Source organism: Haliotis asinina, chromosome 2, assembly GCF_037392515.1.
Source record: "Haliotis asinina isolate JCU_RB_2024 chromosome 2, JCU_Hal_asi_v2, whole genome shotgun sequence".
Lineage (NCBI taxonomy): Eukaryota > Metazoa > Mollusca > Gastropoda > Lepetellida > Haliotidae > Haliotis > Haliotis asinina.
In genome coordinates this window covers 27,135,884-27,154,522 of record NC_090281.1, presented here as the reverse complement: position 1 = coordinate 27,154,522, position 18,639 = coordinate 27,135,884, and the positions used below count along the sequence as shown (strand labels likewise).

General features: G+C 39.6%; 1 protein-coding gene across 1 annotated transcript; it reads right to left on the bottom strand.

The window, feature by feature from the left end:
* Positions 1-1,828: 1,828 nt before the first annotated feature.
* On the bottom strand, positions 1,829-12,815 carry LOC137271689 (uncharacterized). The gene is made up of 7 exons (XM_067804112.1): positions 12,755-12,815; positions 6,946-8,094; positions 5,251-6,426; positions 4,760-4,816; positions 4,266-4,322; positions 2,955-3,051; positions 1,829-2,063 (listed from the first exon to the last, which is right to left on the bottom strand). The coding sequence occupies exons 1-7, from the start codon at positions 12,810-12,812 to the stop codon at positions 1,829-1,831; spliced, it is 2,829 nt and encodes a 942-aa protein (XP_067660213.1). The 5' UTR covers positions 12,813-12,815.
* Positions 12,816-18,639: the final 5,824 nt, after the last annotated feature.

The following is an 18,639-nucleotide window of genomic DNA, read 5'->3' as shown; positions in this document are numbered from 1 at the left end:
CACCGATTTAGCAAAATATAGGACGAGTTTTTTTTCATCCCATTTTCACCACTGAAATATAATTATTAGTCGCTGATTTATCAAGATGACTGATGCTCCAGAATATCCTAGTCTGGACTTCATGTTGTTCTTGTTCATACCCCCTCAGCTGTTGGCTAAATTGGCAAAAAAATTTAAATTGTGCTTTGAATTCAAGTAAGGTTAGAATTACACTAAAACCTTCTGAAAGTATTTATTTTTCGGACTTGAGTTTTCCACAATCTTGATAAAAGAAGGGCGGTTGGCGCGATTGCCGGCGATATGGCGAAGTGAATCTGATAGCTCCAAGTTCAACACCGGATAATAGAAGTTGCAGCGTGGATATCAGTATGAAATACATCTCTAAAGTCATGCAGAATACCATCCTCTATTTTATTTACCTGGTAAGTATGAAAACTCTCTCTGGTCCTCCCTGTGCTCCACCTATGAACTTGAGCCGGGATAATACAGCATCATTACTTTTGCTAGAAGAAGAAGCAATTACATAACAAAATAACAGGTGATCCGACTCTGCGAGCTGTTACCTGAAAACTATCAAAATTGTTGAATATCACAGATAACACACACCTACAGTACAATATATATGACGTAGGGTTGTGTTGCTACAGTTGGGGGAATAAGCAATGGTAGGGCGGTCAAGACTGGCTCTCACCTTAAACAGCAAAGAAGGTTGCTGAGTGTATCTGGCTAAGGCAGAGTGTGAAAGTGACTGTGCAACACGTATGCAGAGGCAGTATACAGAGGTTATACAGAGGCAGTATACATCAATCAAGATAATAATGATAACTAATAATATAGATTTACAGGCATATATTCACAATAATAATTTAATAGCGTGCACTCATTATTTAATCATTATGAGAATGTACTTAGTATAGAATGGCATGTGTAAAATACAATAACATGTTTAGTAAATTTAGTAATTAGTTTAAGAATTTACAGAGCCGATACAACTCATTTTCATTGGCACGTATCTGCAGGCAAACCGACATTATGAGTATGCGTCTCTGAAAGTGGTAACATTGTAGGTTTTGACATTGGGACGCTTACTCATAGTTAAGATATTGCCGTGCAGACAGTGCCCTAACATATTAGAACGTATATACAAACATGTAAGGCTACGATAACGAAGACTATTCCTAACTTTTACCTAACTTATTTAGACGTGAATGATCAATTAAGATAAACAAGAAAGTAAAGTCTTTCCTTAAACAACAGAGAAGGCTGCTGAGTTGTGAGTTTATTTGGCGAAGGCAGAGTGAAGTATCCTTCGCCGACCGCCGTATATATACAACTCAAGCCTCCTACTATTATTTAACAACATTCCAGGTTGTCAGGGTTATATCGATGGTCACCCTGGATTGTTGTGTTCTTATTTACGAATTACGTTAAAGTAAGTTGTCACATTGCCTAACTAACCCTTAGCGCACAGTCAGACTGGTCGACTTTATGATGTAACGTTAACACACGTGGTGTTTCCCAGGGAGCGTGACCGTCTACGCCAGCTTGACCAGATTGACTTGCGTAATCGTCTCGGGCTCCCAGGTGGAATGAAAGTGTAGTAGCCAAATACGTCAAATAAGTAATGTCTTATATGTGGTGGTCAGGTAGTGCAATTTCAACCCTGATTATACTTTAGAAGTGTTTGGACTAGATACGTATACGGTGTAGTTCCTAGCGAGAAAATAAGTACTAAAGAAAGGTGTGACATATACAACATGAATTTTCAATTAAAATGTTTCAACAATTTTTAACAATGAAACGTGTTAATGATTCAGAATTTCTGTCCTCAACACTGTTGACTCATGCTGGCATTTCTGTTAACACTTGATACATTGACATAGGTGGCAGTACTGTCGTCGATATTGGTGTCGCTAGGTGTGGAGTTAAACCTCAGCTCAGTGTACATGTCACCTGCAGCAATCTCAGCGTCTCTGTCAGGCAAGGCGTAAATGGTTGTGGGTGTTGAGGGAACATCGGCAGCTTGTTCTCCAGCCTTCTTAACTGGTATGGTCGTTCTGCGGCTACAAGTATAAACAGATAAACACTTTTAAAACTGCTATGGCTTGTCCTACCGCTAACAGAGAATCGCCCTGACATCCATCTGAAAATATATCAAAATATATTCAAGATCGCAAATTATAAGATCGTCATTGTTTCATAATTTCGACCTGTTTCCCTCTTTCAGCTGAGATACTGATGAGCTCGGTTTAAACAAATAATCTTGCCATTTTGACGTAGTTGTGCAAGTAAACGCTTACCCGTGCATAGGCATGGGTAAGGTGTGGACAGACAAAGAAAATTCTGACGTAAAGTCAACAATCAACGATCTGTCAGTGATCTTGATATTGAGGTTCTTCTAGGTCCATGAATGTATGCAATAACACAATATTTGTGACGACTTCTTCCTAACATGAGGATATATAACCAGACTATGTACCTTTGCTTATGCCCTCAGCCACCAGTTTGTCTGATCTCATCTCATATATATTTACATTCAACATACATCTTTGCACATGGAAAATGTTTATTATATATTGAGTAAATGTGTCTGGGGCTATACCAGGACGACATGGAAAAATATCAAAGTACAAAATATTTTTAAAATTGCAACAAATAACGCCACTATGGATAGCAAACCAAATCTCAAATTTATATATCTGGATATATTCAGCTGCAATGAATAATTAAAAGGAAAGTCTAAACAAAGAGATAAACTAACGACTTCAGGGATTTTGCAGGGGCAAACATAATATAAATGTGCTCCAACATGTTCCGTTGTGCGTTGGCACTATTGCAATGGCGGCACGTCACATATGTTTATATGTCATTACAGAGTGTTTGTTCAAGTCTATCTACACATTCAGGAACTAAGAAGTATGTAACAAACTCACTATAAGCACATAAATACTTACGTGCGGAATACGTATGCAATAAAGGCGACCAAGAGAGTCACAATGACAATCCCACAGGCCACACCCATGATCAATGTAGTGTTGCTAGAAATACCAGCTGAAACGAATTTTGAAATGATACTACGCGTAAAGTACGAACGACAGCAATATTTCTGAAGAACTCAGACGTTAAGGGAAACTATGGAATACTGTAAGGGGCATTTTTGCGATCTCGACCTTTGGAAACAAGCTTAAAATGTCAAAAGTGCGAGAATGCTAGATCGCGATAACGCGAGACTTGGCGCAACTCTCGCGGCCTTGCGATCTCGCATTCTCGTGTTTTCTTGAAAGAGCACTTTTTTGTCAAAAGTCGACAACGCGAAAATGCGACTTTTAAACATGCTGTTAAATCACAATCACAATCTCGCAGTCTCGACTTGTCAAATAATGCCACAAAAACACGAAATCGCGGGAACACGAGAATGCGACCTACCGTTGGGCATGCGTATTATCACAAGGTCAAACGCGAGGTCGCGAAAATGCAAGATCTCGAGAATGTCCCGTATAGTATTCCATAGAAAACAGACATATTACTGTGAGCTTGCTTCTAACATTTCGCAGTCATCACATTCTTCAACGAAGTCGTCAGTGTTACATGTTAATGTTGTTGTTGCTCTGTTATTAAAAATAACCCTTTTAATGGCTCTTTCCCACTGAGTGAACTAGATTCATATCATTTGCTACAAATTGAATTTCAGCTGAGTAAACATGTCAACGACAAGTATATAAAGAATGGAGATTCCTTGTTCCTCACTGCACTGTGGCAAACGTACACGTGAATACTCATTTCATTCACACTGGACATGGCGGTCAGTATATGGTCTCCAGGGACCGTGGCAAGGCCAGATGAAACATTTACATCCACTGGAAGTGTTGTGAAACGTTCAGCACATGAATAAATGCATTCATATGTTTCACATCATAAATCAAAGGCATAAATTCCGCTGAGCATTTAAGAAATAACGATTATATAACTGAGAGTATGACTCACTCCCTTCCTCTTTATCGTGTACTTATAAAAGTATCTGATGTCAGCATTTTGTGATAAAGATGGGATCCGACTTTCGAATTTGTTTCGGTTGCTATCCTTAAAGTTTTGTTGACATGCACCCCTTTGCCCCCGGAGTATATTTTACCCCAGGTGGTAAAAATACCCATGAAATTCAAATTTAGGCGGGTTTAAATGATGGAAATGCTATGGTCTCCTTGGAAATATCTTTATTTGAGTAAGGAAGAAAAGTATTGATAATGAACGAGAAGAGAAATATTCACCTTGGAAGAGAGCACTAGTATTTAACTTGATGCCGCTTCTGTCTGGTGTATTGGTCTCTGAAATTTATTTATTGAAACGATTCAGAATTTAAAGGAGAGGAACCAGTGTGTATATTCGAATTCAGAGAGAAGACTCAATTATATTTTAGTTAAATATTCTCACATTATTTATGATTTTACCTCGTGAGATTAATATGAACCACGGTGTGGTCATTTAGTTATTTTGACGATGTTCTGCTTGTATCCTGATCTGAACGCCTTTCTTTCGCCGCCTATCTTTGTAACATAAATAGAGTTAATTAAAATCGCACGGATATGATACCATTCATGTTTTGAAATTAACAACATAAAATCCGCTGAGAATGGGCGGAAAGATAAGGAAAGGATATCGCTGATGACGTTGGTTGTAACGTGTCCTTTGATTATATGTCTGGGATTTAAGCTAATCTATGAATGGGCCGTGATCAAACGAGGAAATCACATTAATCCCTCACCTTGGAAAGGTACACTTGTATTCAACATGCTTCCACTTCTGTCTGGTACAGGGGTCACTGAAATGATTCGGTAAAACTTTTCAGTGCATACATTTTCTTAATACGAATGAAGCATGGCAATATACGAAACAGTGCATACATTCACAAATTAGGTTAGCTTGGTAGAATGTCGATTTGAATATTAGCTTAGATTTAATTATTACTTGCACATGAACAAAGAACAGAATGACTATTACACGTTGAGACAGTTATGTTTGGGGAAGTTCCGAACTAACTGATGTAACTTTAGACGGCAGTCAGCAAAACGTTAGCTGTACCACGTCAGTCATCATTTCAGCAGACAAACCATTGAATGGATGACAGAGCAACGAGCAACGTCACATGTTCCGTCTACACGATCACGGCTTAGTCAATAGATAAGTGGCAACATGTTTTATGTGGAGTGACGCTTTCTCAGTAAAGAGAATATTAATGTACTCCAATAGACCAACCTGTATCCGGATATGCTCTGAAACTATATCCTTCACTGTACATAAAATAGCTGTCGTATCCAAGGACTGTAAAGGTAGAATTTGAACGGATGGTTGTTGTGTATCGTCCACCTCTCAATGTTCCCACTTTGAATCTTGTACCTGACACATTCTTCCATGTGACCGGAGAGCTGAAGACTGTAGGAAGAGTGTCATAGGTTTGTTGAACGCCCACATAACTGTTTTTGCGATCTGTCAATATCTGCAGGATGCCTCGGGCTTCTAGTGTTGTCAGCTTGGAGTAGAGACTTACTGGCGGCACAACAACTAACGCATCATAACGATTAGAGCTTCCAAAAGCACACATTGTGGCCATGGTTGGCCTCGTGGTGTTAAAGTAGAACGTTTCAAAGTGTCCACATTGTTTACGGTACACTCCATCATCACCCATAGATATGGAGAAGCCGTTATTGAACATGATGTTCGTATCACTGTAGTGAGTAACAACTTGAAGAAGGTACTGACGGGCACTACCGAATAGTGAGTGATAGTAATAAGGGTTCTGGATTGCGACAACATACTCGTGTCCATAATGATCCACAGGAAGCAATTGCTCGAAAGTAGTGAAGACTGTATCGCGCACATCGTATGTTCCACTATACACAGCTATTGTCTCCGTGGCAGTAACGATGGTTCTGGTCATATCAGATGAACTGTTTAGGGAGAAAGTCTGATACCTGTCTAATCTGACACTGAGAGTGTCCCCGTTGCTGTACGTTCTGCCGTCATAGGCGACGTCGCCGTCCAGTCTGAAAATGATGTCAATATCAGCCTTCTTACTGTGCGTGGTTATCAACAAGACGGATGAGTAAGACGTTTTAGGAAGACAGGAGGACATGATGTACTCGGAGCCTAGTGCCGACACAGGAAGGGGAGAGAATGATGTGTAACGATTCATTCCCCCTTCGACCTGAACAGCATCATCTCCGACATGAACAAGCACTACACTGGTAGTTGTGGTATTGAGGTAAAAGTAGTCTGTGTTGTAAGGATTGAAGCGCCGAGACCAGACTCGCCCAGAGTGTGGATCCTGTACCTGCCACTGGCCTCCTGTCTCTCCAGCACTGGCGAGTATCCGAGGACTAGCGCTGCCGTCGCGCATGTAGTACCCAGCTAGTGCCATCAGGTAGCTTGGACCTGTGGATCACAGTATTGGTTATGTACTGGATATCATGATAACTAAATGTAACAAGACAATATCAATTATGTCTTCTTTGACACTCAAGTCTAATTATGAATGAAAGAGGAAGTTATTTTTAAGTAAAACTCAGTAGTAGACAGTAGCAACATGCCGTTGACATATCAGACACAGGTCAATGAAATCATTTTCAAAACTGAAAGTATAGTGAATATCTTGTACCATTTGGAATTAAATGAGTGTTTAACTCACCTTTCAAATATAATTTTAGTTGTATCTTGGCATATAGCAAACTGTTGAAAGAATTTCCGAGGTGATACAGGTGTTATCAGTTCTATTCTATCAGTCGTCTATCAGCATAGATATGGTAATGAAAAAGAGGAGTCCTAATTCCACTGTATCTACTACACACAGCTGTGGTCCAGACAACGGATCGACAAGGAAACTACAGAATAACCAATATATTTCGAAAATATTGTGTGCTGAAAAGGTGTAATTACGGAAACTGTAACACGTACCCGAATAATATACTGGTTCCTCTGCAGACAGATTGTAGCCGCTGTTATAGACAGATCCGTTATAGAAGGACAGAACTGTGAAGGGGAGGTCGCTGGATATGGATGTAGAATAAATTCGTCGTGACTGTGACTGTACCAGTGTGCCAACTTTGTATCTGCTGCCGGCTATGTTACTCCATGTCAGAAGACCGTTGACCTCGTTGTCTTCAATGAGCACAGTCGCTCTCCTGTCAGTTAGTATCTTTAGTTTGGTATGAAGATTGTTACGATATAACCACACTGACCTGTATGTGACGTACAAGTGTACTGGTGGGACGGTTGTGAAGGAACTGCTGTAACCATCTGCTCGACTGAGTGTCACCAGTACCGGGCTTGTGGCTGTGAACTGAAGATTCTCTCCACGTTCAAGTAAGCGGTTATAGAGACGACGCTCGCCAGTAGAGACTGTAGCCCCAGAACTGAAGGTGATCTGCGCGTGGCTGTGTTCACTGATGATCTGCAACTCCAGTTTGGTGTCATCTACAGCAACAACATACTCCTGTCCGTAGTGCTTGACAGGCAGTAGTTGGTCATACACAGTGTACTTGGAGGAATATTCCATACCACTATAGACGGCTACGCTGTGTTCACTGGTAATGACCGTTCCATTTAGATCATACTGGGTGTTAATCATCAACGTTTGGTACGGATTAAGCGTAACGGATAATACATTGCCGTCATTGTAACCGTAACCGGCAAAGTTGATACTTCCCCTGTTCATTCGAAAGAATATGCCAACTGTAGTGGTCATGTTGTGTGTGGCTACTAGTAACAAGGATTGATAACTACCAGGTGCGAGACTTGAAGGTAAAATGTACTTGGTCCCAAGGCCAGATATTGGAAGTGGAGAAAATACACCGTCAGCACCTATCACAATGTTTAAATCTTCGTCACTTAGGCTCACAACGACAGCCTTATTTTCTACACCACTCGTGATTTTCATCTTATCGCTTACCCTGTTTGAAATAATCCCATGGGGATTCAATTGCTTTGATGTTCTGAACGAGATGTGTGGGTACTGTATCTCCACCAGGCCCCCAGTTTCTCCTGCTATGTACCAGGTGTACGTTTCTTTGCCTTTATATGCCACGGCCACCAGATATTCTTCACCTGTGAAGTCAGTTCAGCATGGTATTACGAACTGCGACTGAGAATGACATTTCAACTTCTTCCTTATCCCTTATGTACCACTTACAAAACAAAGTTATCTCCCTTTGTTGTGCTTTTCGAGGAGGGGATAATTTCTTTCTAATTCGGCCCTGAAACTGAATTCCAGATAATTTTTCAAGCAACTGGGTATTTACTTCTATGTCTATTTATGTATGAGCAATTGCATTTTTTTGAGGAGTAAATACCATTTTGTGTTATCCCACTAGTTAAAAGAACTGAAGTTTCACACAGAGTTTCTCATCCTTTTGGGGTACTAAACTCTTCAAAATATACAATAAAAATGCATTTCAACAAACTGAAAGTTTTCAGTAACTGTCATTCTGCCAAACATCTGGCAACCATTTCTAAATACTCAACACAGAAGTCGTGTGACTTTTAGAGTAAACTCCGGACAGTGGCTACGGCTATAATAGTACATGTATATAGGCATCGCCTACCACTCGCGAATGCTGTTGTAGAGTTTGGGGGCCACAACCAATAATACGCAAGCCAATTTAGTTAATTGATTAAGCGATTCTGGCACGTTTTTTGTTCGCCAAGATTTGTAATTGATTGAGTAAATGTGATTTTTATTGTGTAAAATACGCAAATATGCGCCTTATCTGGAGCTCTGACTCAAACGAAATATGATGACCCGTCCATCATACGTCCGGCGCCTCTAAGAGAGGTAACTATTCGTGTCTACCACACGTCCGTGACAATTCATGTGACTTCCCCTCTGTGTGAATTAGACCAGCACAAAGAGTGGCCATCGCCACACGTCCACGTGCAATTAAAAGGGGTGACTTAGTTCTATGTCAATATGCCTTTTCACAACACAATTCTAGCTTCTCGTTGCAGCATGTTTTACCATGTGGACTTCGAGTTGTAAATGTCTGGGGCTTACAAATGTAAATATACCATGCTATGCATATGACTGGTGTTCCTTTTCCTAAACATTGTATTCAGGTTATTCACGCAAAGCTTAACGTGTTCCTAGCACATTCCTAGAATGTTCAAGAAGGTTGACTATAAACCTTTTTGAAGATTTGATTTCCTTTGATACTGGCTGATATAAAATTGAAGCGCTATTTGTATTCGCTGATCTTAAACAATTTACGATAATCCCGCACAGTCTTACCTTTATCATTATGTCAACAGCTCTATTTTTACAGCTGAAACTAACGCCATATCAACGGCTCTTAAATATATTCAAAGACACCCTAAACATAAAATACATAATCTATTCAGATTCTCTGTCTTGCCTTCAGGCTATCAAAAAGTACTTAAGTCCCAAAACATTTGATGTAAATTTACGTTTTCCAGGTTTTTAATCGCAGAGTAAGTGTTCTTTTAATGTATGGCTAGACCTGTCTAAATTTGCTAACAGCTGAAGGGATGATGTAAATCCAACTTGGGTCCATGCAGGAAGCATATCAAATGTACTGCACTTCCCCAATGGTCCTTAGTATGGTGATCTACCTTCAGTTGTTGCAACCTATAGCTCATTTTTATATTGTATTGTCTTCTATATACTAGTAGACACTGATTTAGTTCTAAACACTAGTTTTACATCCTACTCTGTGCTATTCTAGTTAGTTTTACTGTCCTTCGTTGACAGGGTTTTACAATATATGTGCTATTAATGTACTTGTATTTTTATAATTAATCGTTCTCGTCACGATATGGCTGCAATACTGCCGATATGACGTTAAATATTAACTCACTCACTCACTCAGGCTATAAAAAATATATCTTGCAAACATCGACTTTTAACTGAAATCATTGAATTGTATAATGATCTTACTACTGGCCAGTACGACATCGTTGGCATTTCTGGTAACGCAATGGCTGATCTTGCTGCCAAGGCAGCTCTCAGCAAATCTGTGACATCACTTCTTATTCCATACTCTGACTACCAAGCCAGCATTAAAACTTACATCCGTGATCTGATGCAAAAGAAGTGGGACACTCAAGTAGGTATTAATAAATTACATGCTATAAAGTCCTACATTGGTTACACCTACTTGGGTTGTCAGTCCAGATTTGGAGAGATCATCATGGGACACTCAAGTAGGTATTAATAAATTACATGCTATAAAGTCCTACATTGGTTACACCTACTTGGGTTGTCAGTCCAGATTTGGAGAGATCATCATGGGACACTCAAGTAGGTATTAATAAATTACATGCTATAAAGTCCTACATTGGTTACACCTACTTGGGTTGTCAGTCCAGATTTGGAGAGATCATCATGGGACACTCAAGTAGGTATTAATAAATTACATGCTATAAAGTCCTATATTGGTTACACCTACTTGGGTTGTCAGTCCAGATTTGGAGAGATCATCATGCGACGATGTCGCATTGGCCACACAAGATACTAGTATACACATGAATATTTGCTTAAAGGTTTTGTACCCGCTTGTGATGAAAGAATCACGGTCAAGCTTGACTGTGTTGAGCATTCCATCACAAGGGATACCTATTTTAAATCACGTGGTATCAAGGATCTTTTTACTAATATCAGTTCTCATTTAATTATTGCATTTCTAAAAGATTTGGGTTTGTTGAATGAATTGTAAATAGATATTTTTGTATTACTGGTAGTATAGATTAGTAACTGAGATTGTTAGTGGCTGTACCCTCAAAGGGGGTTGAAGCATTGTAAAATTATCGTCCTCTTGAGAGGGTACGTAAGTCACAAAACATTCAATGTCACTATAAGTTTTAATCGTAGCATTCATGTTATTTTAATTTTGGCTAGCATTTCGTTCACTCGCCAGCAGCTGAAGGTATTTTTCATGCTAGTTTATGTTTATATCTGTGATATTGTAGTATTTAACTGTTCATCGTTGGCAGGTTTTTATAATGTACACATATTCCATCCATTTGAAGAGGTCATACTACGACGATGTCGTGTTGGTCATACGAGGTATACACATGCATACCTGTTCAAAGGTGAAGATCCTCCGTTTTGCATCGCTTGTGATGATTGACTGTGTGAATTCTCCATCATAAGGTATAAATATTTCAATGTCAAAACTATGAAGGACCTTTTTACCACTGTTAGTTGTCAATTGATCACTGGCTTTTTAAAGGAAATCTATTTCATGGTTGAAATTTGAGCGATATGTTTCTGTAGATAGATATATTTTAATGATTGGTAGTTTAGATTAGTAACTAGAATTGATAGTGGCTGTACACTCAAAGGAGGTTGAAACATTGTAAAATTATTGTGGTCCTGAGAGGGTACGTAAGTCCAAAAACTTTTATAGTAAATTTGAGTCTACCAGGTTTGTAATCGTAGTATTCATGTTAATTTAAGTTTGGCTAGCATTTCATACAATCTCCAGCGGCTGAAGGGATGATGTAAATCCAACTAGGGTCCATGCAGATAGCAAAAGTACTGTGAGTCCCCATGGTCTACCTTCAGTTGTTGGAGACCTATAGCCTGTTTTTATATTGTTTTGTCCAGATAGTGATATTGGTTTTAACTTTCCACGCTGGTTTAACTTTCCACGCTGGTTTAAAATTGTATCTGTGCTATTCTAGTTGTTTTACTGTCCTTTGACGACAGGCTTATTTATGAAACACATATTTTACATTTCAGTATTAAATGGTCTCGTCACGATATGGCTGAAATATTGCCGATGTGACGTTGAATGTTAACTCACTCGCTCAGATCACTTTATAGGAGATTAATCACCCACCACCAGGTTGTCGTTACACCAAAAAAACCTTTTCCTTTAAGTTGTGAAAAGAATGAAGGACAAGCATGCCCAAGAGATCAGTATTTCAAATTCACAACAGTGGGTCTTTTTTGTACGGTATATTATCATATGATACTTTTTAAGAAATAGAATTATTGGATTTAGTAAATGAGATTGTTAGTGAGATTGTTATCCTCAAAGTGGAAGTGGGGAGGGGAGGTGAGGTGGGTGTGTTCAAGTTTTGTAAAACTATTTTCCTCCTGGGAGGGTACGTAGGTTTGAAAACTTTGAAAGTATATTTTGATCTGTCAACCTTTTCAACCATAGTATTAATGTCATTTTAAATGTATGGCTACACCTCAGCACAATCGTCAGCGACTGAAGGGACGGTGTAAATCCAGACTGGGTCTATGGAGGTAGCCTAATACGAAGATCCATCTTCAGTAGTTGGCGATCAAAAGCCTGTTTTTTATTGTTCTGTCTAAACAGTGCTGTCAGATTTAACTTTACATGCTAGTTTTAATTCTAACTGTGATAACCCAGATATTTTCCTGTCATTTGACAACAGGTTTTATATTATACGTAAAATCCATTTCAGATATGCCCATGTCGCGATATTGCTGAAATATCGTACGTGTGACATAAAATATTAACCCCGCTATCAGTTACGGTTGTCACTGGAAATACTACATAACATTCAGCCGCCTGTTATTGACAAGCAAAAAAACGCTAATGCACGTTTCTTGTTTCCACAACAGAGTGAGAGTCATCCATATCGTTCTACTTAAGATTCGATGTTGAATAAAAATTTTGATCAACCCCACGTCGTTATTTATAAAAGTACAGTGAATAGATAACTTCAAAAATCATATTTACTTACACTGTACAATCGTGCATGAGTTACATACCCTGGCCGCTCTGCAGGATCGTCAAAAGAACCACCAAACTGAAACCTTTGTATATCATCCTTTCAATGGACTGTATCTGGTTCAGGAAAAATTAAACACCCATGATGTCTGCTGGTGGTAAAAATCAAATCAGTATCGGAACGATCGCCCAAGACAACGGAGCAATGGCCTCTATACACACACACAGGTTGTACGGCCTTTTTACAGGGGATTGTCACACATAGTTACGAGGAAGGTCAATACCACCCTTATCAGTGTTTTGACGAACCGTTAAGCAACGTGCGCAGGGTGAAGTACAAACAACAGTAAGCAATGGCTGGGTTTGTGCACACAAACGTTCATGTGCAAGATTGTTGTTGTTTAAATCCGTACTCAGCACTATTCCAGTTACAGGACGCCGGTTTAAATAATCGGATCTGTGTCAGACGATCCAGTGATCAACATCATGGGCATCGGTCTATGCAAATGGGATAGGATGACGTGAATCAAGTCATCGAGTCTGACCACTCGATCGCGTTAGTCGCCTCTTACAAGTATGGGTTGCTGAAGACTGTAATAAAGCGATAATGTGATAAAGGTTTTACAATGACAGCTAGTAATGAAGATATGATGATATGATAATACTTTCAAGTGTCCATTTTCGCCACTTGCAAATGCCAGCCTTACGACGGAAATAAAGAGAAGTCGTGACAGAATGGCATCACCACTGACGACATAAAACAGGTGATATCCCATATCTTCATTAAGAGTGAGTGACAGAGTTTAGTTTTACGCCGCACTCAGTAATATTCCAGCTATGTGGCGGCGGTCTGTAAATAATCGAGTGTTTTCAAGACAATCCAGTGATCAACAGCATGAGTATCGATCTGCGCAATTGGGAACCCATGACAAGTGTCACCAAGTCTGAAGCTGGAGGCCTATTCTACCCCGGACTTTAACGGGTCTCTTATCGTTATGAATTGTATCAGTCGATTGATTGATATCGTTTGCATCATCCAAAGTGAAGTTTCTGAGGTTTGTTGGATGATTGGAAGCAGTAGGATTGCAGACAATATAGTACCATGTTATTTCCATGCCGTGTCGCACAATCGCTTTCTCGCGGCTGCGTCATTTGCAGTTGTAAAGAATTCCTAACCAGACAGTAGATCTGCGTTTGGAATGCGGGTCTTAATGCATGATGACCTTGCAGATAGATCTAGGAGTGCTCTTTTGACGACATTACCCAAACAAGCGATGGAGAACAATTCAGCGACATCTGGTGAAACGATATTTACTACACGTAGGTGGTTACCACCAAGATGTACCGACGTCGACCAATTAACAAATTTAGCAACGGAACAGGGAGGATTGGTACCCTTTCGCCTACAGTTGCATTTCGCCTACAGTACACAAAACTTAAATTGCCATCTGATTACCCTGTACTCGTAAATGGAATAGTCCGATAACTGTAAAGACAAGCTAGGAATACCAGATTTAGAATAGAAAACAAAATATGCGTTTATGAACCAGAGTTTACTGCATGATGAATTTTATAAACATTGCATACAGCAATTTGGGGATATTCCTTGACCTTCTTGATGTTGTTGACAAATTCATACATGTTAGGATGTGGTTTTCCTACACGTAATTTTAACTTATGGAAGCCTTCCAAGTGGTTATTTGTTCGGGGACCAACAGTTCCATGGTGATTCCAAATTGGTATCTTAAACACAGCGTCATAGTCTAACCAAGTTCTTGTCACATAGTCCTTAAAAGCCTGGATTCTCTCTGTTGCTGGGCCGTCGTCCATGATCTCAATCCAAGCATCTTGGACTCGATCAATAGGTAGGAGTGAAAGTGCACAAACTCGACGAACATGGGCTTGAACTTGCGGATTGTTGTGATAAACCCTCCTCTGCTGTTCGCCTCCTGATTGCTTGGGTGTAGTGGAAAAAGCACCCTTGTATATCTGCATCTGGAAAAGCTTCTTCTGCTGCATGAATGGCAGCACTCTCTTCCTTCGTTGTCTGTATAGTGCAGATTTCATGGTGACAAATGCTGGAATGGCTGCAGCTGCTTGGACATCCCAACTCCCCAAACTCATCTTCATATATTTGTTAAACTGGGGTTGCGTCTTCTAGAACACGGTTTCTAAGTCTGCTGAGGACATTAAACTTTTCAGACTCTTCAACTGGAGGGTGTGCCTGTCGGGAAACTGAAGATACGTGGTCATCTACAGTACCTAATGTGTTGATAATTTACGTTTAACATTGAGACGATAACGATACCCTGCATGAAAAACCTGTTGTCCACCTCGCTGAGATGTACCATATTCCACACGTTGAATATTTGCCATGGTGGTATGTCAGGAACATGCAATATCTTCATTTATGTAATGCTCATACTGTATATTTCCCTTTACTCACATATCTGTAGTAGTTCAAATATTAATCTCTTTACAAAGTCAATTGTCTAAGACTGTTATAATAACAGCCCTGTACTCACAGATCATTACGCCAAAATGTCAATGTTTCTTTATAAAATCACCTCCCTACATATCAGTTGTTTTAAATTAGCAGATTAACACTACTTGTTGACTTATTGTATTGTAATTACTTCTCACGAAATTTAAGTGTAGGCGAAATGCAACTATAGACGAAATGAGAACAACCCACGGAACAGCCTGACGTTGATCAAATTCTGCAACCGCAAGTTGCTCTTGTTGCCTTCAAAAGCGAAATGCTGAACTGCATACAACATGTGTAACAAAAAGTATTCGAATGGAATTACTATGTACAGGTCTTCGCCATCTTTGTGGCCGACAGGACATCCTTGGGACAAAATGGATCGCTGTGCATATGTGATGTTTAACTACAGACACAAGCTATATTCTGCTCGTGTTTTGTGCAGTAGCGATTGATGTACGTTTGACATTGTCAATTTCCAGAAAGCATGCAGCATGTACATAAGAACGACAGAAGGCAATTCCAGTTCTTTCAATTCACTATTTGCATTCATTATGTCTGTTCCACCGGATTTAGTATTACCGGGGGTACAAGATTTAGTATTACATTGGCCTTCCGATTCACCATTACATGGACCTTCTGATTCAGTATTACCTGGGCCTATTTTCGTCACACAGACTTGAGCAAACCATCTTTCAATTTCAGTATCACTATTGATAACTGTTTACCGCATATTTTACTTCACGGATTCAGATAATCTCCTATTTAAAAGATTGCATTTTATAACGGTTTGAAGAAGTGTGTCACTTACATTACGTGGCGCTGTTGTTCTGTTTTTAAATGTGGCTAATTGGGCTAATCGTTAAAGAGGGTAAGGATTGTGATAATCCTTACTGTGATGAAATATGTCCTTAAACATGCGTATGTATAAGCATGATGTATGTCATATAGACTAGACTTATTGTGTAGATTCTGCTAAGGGACCGTCAGCAATCTCTAGCCCTTTTGGCAATTAATAGTTCACACTTTTATATGATCTGACACTAGTGTTTAAAATGTGTGATAATTTATTCGTTAATACTGTACTTCGGTGTCATTTTTATATAATGTATTTATCAGTTGATCCTCAGTGTAGGAGTTACATATCGTCACGATATAGCCAAAAAACTGCCGATGCGACCTAAGAGGTTAACTCGCTGATATTGTCTTTGCTGATGTAGACCCTTGAAAGTCCCGGGGTAGAATAGGCCTTCAGCAACCCATGCTTGCCATAAAAGACGACTATGCTAGGCGACTAACGGGATCGGAAGGTCAGGCTTGCTGACTTGCTTGAGACATGCCATTGGTTCACAATTGCGCAGATCGATGCTCATGTTCTTGATCACTGGATTGTGTGGTCCGCCGCCATGTAGCTGGGATATTGCTGAGTGCGGCGTAAACCTTAACTCACTGACTCACTCATTGTCGATGTAGGTATAGAACCATTTGAAGCGGAGTTCAACACAACTCACAACTGCAATAACGAGGACGGAATCGGTTTCTCCCGTCATTTTACCACATCTGCATCAAAGTAGTTTCCATTCCCTCCCGACCATGTACCATAGTATGGTTTTTAGCAAATCACGATAAGGGGCACAAAAACTTAATGTCCTTCACACACTATAGTCATATGGAGAATCAAACGCAGGTCTTCGGCGTGATGAGCGAAAACGAACAGGCTACTCCTGCCAGCCGTATCGAACTATTCCAAACAACTTTACTGAAGATGACAGGAATGGGGGTTGGGGATCGTGGTAGACACGATGACGACATGCCTGATCATGTGTCATCGGTACCCAAAGGCGAAGATTATCCCTCACGGGTTTGTTTGACCAACGTTCAAAGGTATATACATGCCATAGCACCACAGATGAAAGTAGGAAATTCTTAACCTGTCAGGACTTTCCTGCTCACTGGTAATGAACACCTAAATCCACCCCAAACTACATAATGTTGAATATACTGGACAGTGTTAAGGGATATATGTAAATTTTTAAGTTAAGAATAATGATCTATTTATTAATTGACAATCTGATGAAATAGCAGATGATGAATAAAATAAAAATTCTAATATCCCTAGATTATTTTGTCGAATATAAATGTATACACATACACGCACGCACACACACACACACACACACACACACACACACACACACACATGGTATATTTAAAGCTTTAGAATAGGAGAATGGGATCGGTAAAAGCACAGATTACAATAAGTCCATTTGAATTTTATGATGAAACACTTTCAAATATAAACAATTTAAAATCAATATTTCTTTAAAACAACACACTCAAAACTCTTGTGTTGCGGATACCAAGCACCTAATGGACATTACTATGTCAAGGTGACACACTAATTCTCCAACATGCTAGGTATTTAACATTTAGCGAAGGAATGGAACAGATCAGACACAGGTGATACTGACTCGGAAGTCAAAGATTAAATCGAATCAGGCGGCCCCAGTTATACAGCTATACGCAGAGACTAAGTCAGATTTCCCGGGAAACAGTCATACATAGAACTGAACCCGCCGACCGCAGGTAATACTGAAACACTCAATCCAGGTACTACAGAAACAACGGTACAGGTAATATTAAAGCAGGCTGCTTACAGGTGATACTGAATCAGATTGCTCAGGTAATACTAAATCATATCCACTTATAATACTGAATGCTGAAGTTTAAGTACTTTGAAACATCTCTTTAATAGATTAGTCAATCTGTAATCGGTTATTTCATCGGTGTCATATTGAACTAAATATATTTCTCCGCATGCTGCGGTCTCAAATGCATAGCACGTAATATGAATATAAAAATAACTTACCCAGACACTAGAAGTGCTAGATGGAAACCACTGTCCGGTAATGCATAATCATCTTATGCCTACAGGGGATAGCCCATGTCATGTGGTGCTCATCAAACGGCTAAGACCAAAATGGCTGTGCTAAACAGTCGGGTTGCATCCAGGGATTAGTTGGTTATACCCTGATCTAAAATCATTGTGTGCATTCCGGAAATAATAGAATTCTACCAAGTACGTAAATAACAAAGGTACATATAAGATACAGATATGTTTAGACCGATACGAAACAGCTGCAATTCCAGTTTGGTCTACATCTTTCACAGGACCATCGTCATCGGCGTCAGAATCGTCACGTACCTGGAAGAGGATGTTACAAGCTTGCAATCCTGGGTAAAGTCGTACTAAGTGACAGTGACAACTCCTACACACGTCTTCTCCAATATCAAGTTTGGTTACAATGGACGGCAACTTAAGGTCGTTATAGGCAGTAATACTCAGGAAACATTTAATGTTAACACCAGTGACCATAACTGAACATTCGCAATGTGCTTATGAATTTTCACAGAAATGTGTGGCAAGGCAGTAACAGTAAC